The sequence below is a fragment of the Staurois parvus genome, unplaced genomic scaffold, assembly GCF_062004578.1.
Source record: "Staurois parvus isolate SC_StPar_1 unplaced genomic scaffold, SC_StPar_1.0 ptg000078l, whole genome shotgun sequence".
Taxonomy (NCBI): domain Eukaryota; kingdom Metazoa; phylum Chordata; class Amphibia; order Anura; family Ranidae; genus Staurois; species Staurois parvus.
In genome coordinates this window covers 8,379,734-8,391,847 of record NW_028317874.1, presented here as the reverse complement: position 1 = coordinate 8,391,847, position 12,114 = coordinate 8,379,734, and the positions used below count along the sequence as shown (strand labels likewise).

Genomic DNA, 12,114 nt, shown 5'->3' with positions numbered 1-12,114 from the left:
TTTCTGCGAACTGCTGCTATGAAATCCAGCTATGTACAAAAATGGAACAACATATCACTGACTATCCATTTAGGTCAAGCAATCATCACTAGGGATATCCAGCCATCACAGCAATAGATCAGTTATAAGACCAGTGAGGGGACAGGTCAGAGCAACAATAAAAAAGCATGTTGGGATTTACAGGTTTTTTTCCCCAGGTACACTTTAAGAATCATTTATCCCAGAACCTTATGGTTGACTATTGTTTATGGATATCTAAGTATATGGAATTTATATATATATATAGTATATCAGATAATTACAGCAGGCCTGAGGATACAAAAAGCAGATCAGTTTATAAAATGGCGTTTATTTTCCATTAGGCTAAACTCTGCAGACAGTAGTAAGAAATCTCAATGGCCCATTGTTCATTATAGAATAAAATGTTTTCTAGGCTAAAAAACAGAATGGTATATCACAGCAAGCATCATATACAGTAATATTTGTTTCATATCTGTCATTGTTAGTGAAGGAAAATATGAGTCACAAGAATACCAATAATGTCTTGCATTTTCTTAATATTGTGTATTTCTAAAAAGCCAACAGTGGTAGTAAATCGAGCCGCACTATGCTCTAGCAAATTTTAGGTGGCAAAAAATTGCATTTCAAACCATAAACATAATTGTGCTCATTGCTACATAATAAAAATGCCAAAAATTACATAAAGTCCATAATGTGAATAGGTATTTCCAAGCGTTCATTTTGTTATAAGTGAAAGTCTACCACCATTTAACTCAATTCTGTAGTGAAGTGAAGACCACCACCTGGATATTAGGAATGCACGCTTACTGATTGTAAGTGGCCTTCTGATTACAGAAAGGTTGCAGAAGCTCTCATGCGTTAACTGTGATAGGGATTGCTAAGGATGTTCTCCAAAAGGAACCGGTCACTCCCAATGATAATTCATAAATCTTCACGCTAAGAACAAAGCACTCCCATAGTGTAAAACCTTCCTATACTATTTATTAAGGATTAAATCACACTTACAGTGTTCAAATAGAAGTTGCGCAATATAAAACACTCGTAGCTGGCAAAATACACATACCGCCTGTTCTTCCGGGAACGTAGGAACACGATAACGTCAGCATGAAGGTTGGTCAGCACGCATACCATTCCCGTAAGAGTGGGCAGTATGTGTATTTTTCCTGCTAGCAATGTTTTATATTGCGCAACTTCTATTTGAACACTATTAGTATGATTTTAATCCTTAATAAATGGTATAAGAAGATTTTACAGTATGGGCGTGCTCGGGGGTGGACTGACAACTCATGGGGCCCCTGGGCAATAGGGGATCATAGAGCCCCTGTGTCCTTGCCAAAAACTCAAAAAAGCCTATGAAAAAGGTACCAGGGGCATCTCATGGGGCCCCCTACTGACCCTGGGCCCTCGGGCAGTTTCCAAATGGTCAGTCCGCCCATGGGCGTGCTTTGTCCTTATATTTTTATGTGAGTGTGGAGGAGATATGTGGACCAGTTCCACTTGGAGAACATCCTTAGGGATCCCTATCACAGTTGACACATGAGAGCTTTTGCAATCTTTCTTTAATCAGAAGGCCACTTACAGCCAGTAAGCATGCATTCATATTATCCAGGTAGTGGCCTTCACTTCATTATTGAATTGAGCTGAATATTTATGGACTTTCACTTGTAACCAAATGAACACTTGGAAATACTAATTCACATTATCGACTTTATGTAATTTTTGGCATTTGTATTATATAGTAATGAGTACAAAAATGTTTATGGTTTGAAATGCAATTTTTGACACTTACATTTTGCTAGAGCATAGCACGGTTCTATTTACTACCATTGCTAATAGTCTATGAAAAATATCTCATAGCAGAGCCTGCTGCTTAATGTTAATATAAGAGCACAATATTTTCTATCACATAAGCGCAGTTTCTTGTTCTTTGATTCTTTAAGAACCCAACATGTTGTGTATAGCAGAATAAGCATAAATGAAAAATGTAGACTATTCTATAATTTTTTTACTATACTTGTGACTAGCCCCTAACAGCTAGTCCATTCACCCAGTAAATATTGTATTAGATACATTGATAAATGTGATTGTGCTTCTCATTGCACCTCATTTTAAAATAAGAAAACCTACATTTATTTTATTCATGATTTACATAGCGCCTACAGTTTGCGGAGTGCTTTACAACATGAGAGCAAACAATACAGTTACAATACAGTTTAATACAGAAGGATTCAGAGGGCCCTGCTTGTTAGACCTTACAGTCTAAAAGTGATACAAAAGGTAATAACTGTGGGGGATGAGCTGATGACCTATCACATATTCTACTGCAGTGCTTTGTGGGGCCATTCATTTTGAATTGCACCCAACGCACTACATATTAGGGGACAACACAGTACCATGCGTTGTGGTGCTCTGCTGTAGATAATGTGTGTTTTGGGGTCTATTGCAGTGCGTTAGCAGCCCATTCAAGAATAACAGGCTGCCTTATTGCAAGATAACACACAGCAAAGCGAGTATTAACACACAGAACACATGTGTGAATGAGTTTTTACTGTGCCAGTGACACCAATCCCACAAAGAAAGAAACATACAAGCAATAATTTTTTTTGCAGAGTGGTAAAGCATTCAAACCTCATCAGGTTCTCTTTATTGCTGTTTGCATCCCTGTTGTAGAAAATACCCAAGGGAAGTGGTCACCAGAACAGCAAGTGAGGGAAAATCCCCCCAATGAGAACCACTGGACAATAAAGACTGGCAGAGATTCTAATCCTTTGCCTTTCTTTCTAGAGCTCAGAGAAAAAAAACCTTCGGATGTAATTACACATGAATCATTCAGTACTAACTTATTAACATGTTCTTAAACCCTCCATTTAAAAAAGAATACAGCATATCTTACATTATCATTGTTTCCTGTCCACTGTTTGTTGCAGTCTTTGCAGCATAATGAGCCTTCAAAAGTCTGGTGTGTGGCATTTCCACCTTTCAGGGTGGCTCCTTTGCCTTGCAGGGTCTTCCTGGAATCACCCCGACTTGCACACCCCTGGTCAGGAATGAATCTTCACACACTGGAAAGTGCCTGAAATGCATATGTTTGGCCAGTGTATTTGCAGTATAAGCACCCTGGTACCGTATTCAGCCAGCGTATGCACAGTATAAGCACTCTGGTACTGTGCTTGGCCAACGCATGCGCATCATGGACAATGCACAAGGAATTATGGGACTTGTAGTCTCTGGTGTGTGACTTTGGGACATAATAAGAGAAAATAAAAATGTATTAGCTACTAGCTGGATGGAGATTAATGCAAAGAGCACAGTTACATTGAGAGTTTAAAGTGCAACTAAAGACAATTTTTTTTTCAGTTTTGGATAGAGTGGAGATGGATTAGAACACCTGTTTTTATTCCCGTCTGTGCCCCCATTTGGGAGATCTACTGTCTCTATTTGTCATGTTTTCCATTATCATTGAAAGGGAAAGTAAAAGGAAAACCCAAATTTTAGGTTGTCCCCAGAAACGTAAAAGAGAAATCTTCCAATGGGGACTGGTAACCTTGGGTTCCCCAAGGGATTCCCTTAAATTGCAGGGATTTACGCTCACTTCTTGTTTGGCTATGGGACAGGAAGTGAAGGTATATCAGTGGGACACAGATGGTGAAAAAAATCTGACGGGTGATAACCCTCCTTTACTCTATCCAAAAAAATGTTTTGCCTATAGTTCTACTTTAACACTATTTTATGTAAAACATTTTGAGGTGTTTATAAAATATTATGAGTGCTGTGTTGTAAATGCATTTCAAATTTGTCTAAGGATTCATTTTCAGGCATAGAATATTATTTGTGACAGCATTTTAAATCTTGTATTGTAGATGTACATTTTGTTCTTTTTATCTGAATAATAAACACACTTCAAGTGTCTCTGTCCTTGCATAGCGGAAAAGAAAACTCAAATCATTTGGTAATACAGTAGAAATGCATTGTGCTTATAATTTCTCATATGATTGTTTTGCATGCTTACTGTTCCATTAACACTTTCCTATATACCATTTGTTCCAAAGTAAGCAAATCATTAATGACAAAGACCTGCTGCTTCCTATGATTTTATGAAACATTAGGGATTAGGAGAATGTGAAGGGGAATGATTACATTTTATTATTATCACTCTAGTTGGGGTCATGCGCACTGCTTTATGCATGCTGGACATCCAATTGTTTATAGTCAATCTCCGGAGTGAGCAAAAGAGGCTGGCAAAGTTCCTACATACATTGTGACCATAGAAAAAGAAGTAAGTCACCCAGTAACAGGAAATTAAATCACAGCAGCAAAAAAATAATAATTTGGAGATTTAAAGGGGGCTGAGAGCAATAGAAGATGTGTTTCTGAGTTAAGAATATGTAGCACTACCCCCTTAAGAGTCAATAGAGTTTTGAGCCCCCTATAGTCCTCCACAGCCAGGAAACACGCATTTCCTTCCAGCCTTGCACTCCAGAGAGAGTAAACAGTCCTTGAACTTGGTTTTTTGGATTTTATTAGGGGATTGAAACTTGGATGGGGATGAGGGATACATGGGATGCCCAAGGAACCGTTGAACTGAGGACAACGTCCTGGAACTATGTACAAGTTTTCTCTTCTTGGAGAGCTATCCGGCCTCAGACCCCAGATGAAATCTCCTCTCCAACCAGCTACCTGAGGGAATCCGTGGGCAAGAGGACCCGGAATTTGCCTCTGAAGATCAGCAGTCCCAGATGGGGGCTAGTCAGGTTTCCCATCCAAATGCCCTCTCCCCTTATCTGGCTCAGGGGGTTTGGGATTACTCACTTAGTCTCTCCTGCAAACTTGTGGGTTGGTGGCTGCTTTCAGGCCTTATGCTGAGCTGGATCCCTCCCTGCTTCCCAGGCTGCCCTCTCTCAGATGACGATGAGGCTGAGAGATCCTTCCTTCTAGCTTCTCCACCTTTAGGTAGGCCCTTCTCCTAGACCCTTCCCAGGCTCCACACACCATCCTGCTTACTCCATCTTCCACCCAAACTCTCCTTGTTGCTGAGTAGGCTCAACCACTCTTAAGGGCTATCCTGACCCCATGCCAAGCCTCCTGCTTGGGGATTGGCCAGGATCCCTTGAGAGTGCAGAACAGTTCCTCCTCACTCCCACCCTCTGAATTCTAGAGACCTCTCCAAGTCTAGATCAGGGGGAAGTTCCAGAGTGCTTATCTGCAGAGCCTCCCAGCCCTGACCAAAATTTTACCCCTCTAACTATTTCTCCCAGCTGCTATTCAGCCTCCTACTGAAAAATAATTAACTTAGCTCCCCCTAGCTATCTAATGAGGGTGCTACAAATACATACTTGACATACTTTTAAACCAGAACGTAGTGTCACAATGTACTAAGTAACACTTGAGATGAGTGCATTATATGGAATGGCACTTTAACAATTTAAACAGAGTCCCTTGTATTGCATTTAGGAGATTAACATCAATAAAGGGTATGCCAACAATGCCCCTGGCATTGTGTATAACATCTGTTTTGGATAAAGAAATATAATGTTATATCTTAGAATGGACTGAATTGGTCAGTGGTCACATCTGAAAAGAACATGCAGTATTTAGTACTTTGCATGCATATTATGAAACATTCCTATCCATTATTTGACAAAATATTTGTATAGCAACCATGCCATTTTTCTCACCCCACCTAATACCTTCCTACATTCATCTTCCCAGCATTATATTGCTTTATTTTTATGAATGAGCTAAGCCATTGCCTAATTTAGATTAAGGTAGTTGTGTTATAGTAGTAGAGAGGAAAGACATTCTAACACAAGGAAAGACCATTTCAGCGCTCCAGCTGTGGTGAAACTACAAATCCTAGAATGGCTCTGCCTCTGGGAGTCATGCCTATGGCTGTCAGTCTTGCAATGACTCATGAGATTTGTAGTTCAACAACAGCTGGAGTTCCAAACTTGCCTATCCATGTTCTAACCTTTCCTTCCTGATCTGAAACTAAATTCACTTAAAGTAGCTATGTCTGGATTATTATATTTATTTATAGGATATAATAACCTCAATAAAACTGACAAATGATGTTTAAAATATTGCTTTTTGACTAATATAACTGCAGTGTGTAGCAGAGATTGTCTACTTGTGGCAATCTCTGAAGTATAAATGAGCTTATACTGGTAGCATCCCTAAAAAGTCTGTTTATGTAATGCAAACGTGAGGATTTTATGGCAGCTTGTCCCTATGTTTAACAATAGAGGGTTCATGTCAACAAACAAGCCTCATTTTGATTTAAAGATACCACCATCACTGTTCTGTATTTCATTAGTTCCATAATCACTGTACTTTTAATAATACTTTTATTGAAAGTAGAAATGTTTACTTGGAATATATCAAGGTTTATTATTTTCATTTTACATAACAGCTTGACTTTTGGGCTCCCGACTCTGTGGATCTTGTAGAACCAGGCAGACGTGTCGACTTCCGTGCTGAGCGCCATGTGGTCTATGATGTTCAGGCCATGCTTGAGCAGAGTGGAATTTCCTTTGAGTAAGTTGAACTTTAAAGTTAAATGACAACCTCTGGAGAAAACAATATGCTGAATAGAAGTTAGGTAAAGAAGGTAGTCAATGTCCTTGATATCTTTCAGATATACATTTTTTTCAGTATTTTCTATAAGAATGCAGCATACATTTAACATGCAATTTTTACAGAATGACACTAAGTAGTAAGGCTCTATGTTAGCCATTCAATTAAAGGGGAGATTTTCCCTTTTTTGTTTTGTGTAAATTATGTGTGAAGCATCAAGATGGGATCAAGTTGGGGGTGTTCAGACATAGATCGATGCAATGGTACCATTTATACCAGTTTTTATTTCAAATATGCTGAATTGCATTGAACGTGCTTTCATGAATGGTTGACACTTATGCAGTATTCTCTGGCCAAAACTTTTCGGGGGATTTTGGTTAGAGTGGGAGGATTATCCCTTCTGTTATTTACTGCAGTCTGGTGCTCTGTTAGAGAAATTTACATTTTGCTTCCACTTCACAATTATGTTTCACTTTGTGTTGGTCTAACATAAAATACCAATTAAAAACATTTACATTTTTGGTTGTAACATGACAAAATGTGGAAAATTTCAAGGGGTATGAATACTTTTTCAAAGTACAGTAGCTCTTTTTATTCCAGTGACAAAGGTTTCATCAGAAAGGAATTGAAGGAAAATCTGCAACAGGAACACAAACATAAATTTAAAAAACTGACAGGGATTGTAACAATTACTATACTTCAGGGGTTACAATTTTGAGTCCAGACCTACCAGCCAGTCACAAAACTTACTCTCCACCAGTTGCCCCACCCAACCTTACCCAGTCCGCCCCCAACCCCACTCCCAGGGGAGCTGGGATATACATTACTGTATACATGTCATCACTATAATGGAGTACAGGGGAGCTGGGATATACATTACTGTATACATGTCATATCACTATAATGGAGTACAGGGGAGCTGGAATATACATTACTGTATACATGTCATATCACTATAATGGAGTACAGGGGAGCTGGGATATACATTACTGTATACATGTCATATCACTATAATGGAGTACATGGGAGCTGGGATATACATTATTGTATACATGTCATATCACTATAATGGAGTACATGGGAGCTGGGATATACATTATTGTATACATGTCATATCACTATAATGGAGTACAGGGGAGCTGGGATATACATTATTGTATACACGTCATATCACTATAATGGAGTACAGGGGAGCTGGGATATACATTACTGTATACATGTCATATCACTATAATGGAGTACAGGGGAGCTGGGATATACATTACTGTGTACACGACATATCACTATAATGGAGTACAGGGGAGCTGGGATATACATTACTGTGCACATGTCATATCACTATAATGGAGTACAGGGGAGCTGGGATATACATTACTGTGTACATGACATATCACTATAATGGAGTACAGGGGAGCTGGGATATACATTACTGTGTACATGTCATATCACTATAATGGAGTACAGGGGAGCTGGGATATACATTACTGTATACATGTCATATCACTATAATGGAGTACAGGGGAGCTGGGATATACATTACTGTGTACACGACATATCACTATAATGGAGTACAGGGGAGCTGGGATATACATTACTGTGTACACGACATATCACTATAATGGAGTACAGGGGAGCTGGGATATACATTACTGTGTACACGTCATATCACTATAATGGAGTACAGGGGAGCTGGGATATACATTACTGTATACATGTCCTATCACTATAATGGAGTACAGGGGAGCTGGGATATACATTACTGTATACATGTCGTATCACTATAATGGAGTACAGGGGAGCTGGGATATACATTACTGTATACATGTCATATCACTATAATGGAGTATAGGAGAGCTGGGATATACATTATTGTATACATGTCATATCACTATAATGGAGTACAGGGGAGCTGGGATATACATTACTGTATACATGTCGTATCACTATAATGGAGTATAGGAGAGCTGGGATATACATTATTGTATACATGTCATATCACTATAATGGAGTACAGGGGAGCTGGGATATACATTACTGTACACATGTCATATCACTATAATGGAGTACAGGGGAGCTGGGATATACATTACTGTATACATGTCATATCACTATAATGGAGTACATGGGAGCTGGGATATACATTACTGTACACATGTCATATCACTATAATGGAGTACAGGGGAGCTGGGATATACATACTGTACACATGTCATATCACTATAATGGAGTACAGGGGAGCTGGGATATACATTACTGAGTAATGTATATCCCAGCTCCCCTATACTCCATTATAGTGATAGTACATGTTGTATACAGTACTTACTCCTAGTCCCTCCGAGTCCCCCGTGGCAGTGGAAAGGGTGTCTCCTCTCAGCGGAGAGCGGACCTCTCCTGCACCTATCCCCTCAGCGGTCGTGCTGCAGAAGTCGGAAACCATAAGTTGTAAACCGGAACTTGGCTTCACAATGAGGCTTGGAGCGCAGGTGCAGTCGCTCCAAGCTTCATCTGTGCTCGCTGCTCGCCGCTCGCCACAGAGGAATTTCTTCTCGCATTTGGCGAGTGGGCGAGTGGGTTTTTTAAGCCCTGCTATACTCTAAGTAAAAAAGATTTTCTTATCGCTTCATTACGTTGTGCTGTTAGAGATTCTATTTTACTTTAATCAGTGTCGCTGTGATGGTTAGTAAGATGATAGATAGTGAAGGGAAATCGCTCTAACGGAGCCCCAAATAGAGTAAAAACAGGGTTCCTAATCTTTTTTTTTCTATCCTAAAAGAAAATAAAAAGTTTTGACTTGACATACACTTTTAATTTCTTGTTCAGATCATGTACAGTATAATAGCGATCTATGTTTTGCTGTTATCTGCATAAAATAATTAAATATTGCAGTTATTTGAATAAGCCTAGTGTCTTCTAACATGACCTTAGCAGTTTATTGGACATCCAGTGCCATCAGAGAGACATTATTGCATTTTTTCATGAATGCAGAAACATTGTTGTAATACCAGGGTGCGTTGCCATCTTTTAGCAACTGTAGCATGATCAAAAGCCCAGAAGTTGATTTAGCCCTGGTTCACACTGACTCACTTGAAGTCACATGATTTCAAAGTCACATGTCAGTGCGACTTTAGGTGCAACTTGCCAGTCGCACCTGAAATTGCAAAAAGTAGTGCAGGAACTACTTTCAAAATTGGTGCAACTCCGATGACAAGGGTGCAACTTGAAACTGTCAAATCGCATGACATGTTGAACCGGTGTGAATAGGGCTTAACTACTTGGCCTTGAGCTGGACCATAAACAGCCAGTGATTCCATCTCTGACTGGCTGCATACAAAGCAGTGCTGAGGTAAAGGTTGATTTAAAACAACACTAGGACTAAAATGATGAACTTATCCATACGTAGGCAAAGTATAGTGGATGGTTAGACCGCTATAAATGACATATTGGAACAAAGGCAGGTCAGACAGCTAACTAACCATCTGATTTCTACAGCTATGTTTTTCTAAAATGTATAACATTTGTTATCTGCTTTTTTCTTCAGAATTATGATCGATGACCTTCAGGTGGCACTGGACAAGCAGCGCGATAGCAACATTCGTGCAGTACACAGCTATGAAAAATACAATGATCTTGATACTGTATGTATGTCTACTGTAGCTCGCTATGCATTGTATATTAAGTATTCATGCCCTCTAATTAAAATATGTGTATCCCAAAGATCAATGCCTGGTCTGCTAACATCGCCGCTCAGAACCCATCTCTGGTGTCTCGCTCTCAGATTGGAACCTCATACCAGGGGCGTCCTATGTATTTACTTAAGGTAATTTCACTGTCGGTATTGTTACCAGTGCACCTTTATAGCTGGTAGTATTTAAATATATTGCAAGTTCACAAGAAATAATCATTTCTCCTGGGTGGAGTGGAGTAGAGTAGGGCTGATTATGCATTGTGTATTCCTGGCTGTCCTAAAGCCTAACGGAAATTTCTCACCTCTTTTGAATGGCTATGGGGAACACTGAGCTGTTTACTCTCTCTGGCCTGTAGCTCTACATACTTCTTTAGAAGGCACTCTGGAGCAGGGGTAATGAATTAAAATTCAAGGAGGTCAGGTTGCTAAAATTCTCTTCCACCCGAGGTCTGAATCTCTCTTTAATAAAACATAAAAGTAGGCCAATCACATCCACATTTCAAGTAAAAGAAAATAGAACCACCTTACATAAGGTGTCTCCCTCAGAGTGCCCTGTACATCAGGTGTTCCTCATCAGTGTACCCCCTTACATCAGGTGTCCCCCATCAGAGTGTCCCCTTATATGAAGTGTCCTCCATCAGAGTGTCCCTTACATGAAGTGTCCTCCATCAGAATGTCCCCCCTTACATGAGGTGTCCCCCATCAGAGTGTCCCCCCTTACAATAGATGTCCCCCATCAGAGTGTCCCCTTACATGAGGTGTCCCCCATCAGAGTGTCCCCTTACATGAGGTGTCCCCCATCAGCGTGTCCCTGCTTACATGAAGTGTCCCCCATCAGAGTGTCCCCCCTTACATGAGGTGTCCCCCATCAGAATGTCCCCCCTTTCATGAGGTGTCCCCCATCAGAATGTCCCCTTACATGAGGTGTCCCCCACCAGAGTGTCCCCTTACATGAGGTGTCCCCCATCAGAGTGTCCCCTAACATCAGGTGTGCCCCATACAGAGTGTCGCTATCCATCAGGTGTGCCCCATACAGAGTGCCCCTATACACCAGATTCCCCCATCAGAGTGTCCCCTTACATGAGGTGTCCCCCATCAGCGTGTTCCGGCTTACATGAAGTGTCCCCCATCAGAGTGGCCCCCCTTACATGAGGCGTCCACCATCAGAATGTCCCCCCTTTCATGAGGTGTCCCCCATCAGAATGTCCCCTTACATGAGGTGTCCCCCATCAGAGTGTCCCCTAACATCAGGTGTGCCCCATACAGAGTGTCGCTATCCATCAGGTGTGCCCCATACAGAGTGCCCCTATACACCAGATTCCCCCATCAGAGTCTCACTATAGCTTATCAGAATCCATTAGAAGCAGGCAGGCAGGGGGCCGGAGCTGGCAGAGGAGAAGTGTGCTGCAGGGGGCAGGCACACATGACATCATTGGTTGCTATAACACTTGCGGTCTTAACAACCGAAGACCGAAGCTTAGTGAGGATCAAACTCAGCAGAATGTGGGGTTGACGGTTCGGACTGCAGTCCGACATTTAGTGAAAGCTGTACTAGAGGTACAGAGCTTCCAAATACACATACAGTACTGACCAGCTCTGCAGAGAATCTCACCACCTATCATGCCTGTGTATTAGGATTATGATGATTTTTAAACCCTCCTCCACTCCACATGAATGGAAAAATCTCTTTACTGAGATGTACAGAAGGAAGTTTTATTACAAGGTGTAGTGAGTACAGAGAGCCATTTTAGACAGTCTGTATTTCGTTTGTACTGTGAGCATTGCTTTTTAGTCCACCATGTACTCCTTTCATACATTTCACAGACGTTTCGTTT

At 40.6% G+C, this 12,114-nt stretch overlaps 1 protein-coding gene across 2 annotated transcripts in view; it reads left to right on the top strand.

Moving 5' to 3' along the window:
* Nucleotides 1–12,114, top strand: part of LOC149469250 (carboxypeptidase B-like) — a 46,502-nt gene that overhangs the window by 24,064 nt on the left and 10,324 nt on the right. For both annotated transcript variants that reach the window (XM_089669548.1, XM_089669547.1), the window contains 3 exons: nt 6,431–6,555; nt 10,133–10,229; nt 10,310–10,411. In XM_089669548.1, coding sequence (XP_089525674.1) covers nt 6,431–6,555; nt 10,133–10,229; nt 10,310–10,411 — 324 coding nt within the window. The remainder of the gene's footprint in view (nt 1–6,430; nt 6,556–10,132; nt 10,230–10,309; nt 10,412–12,114) is intronic.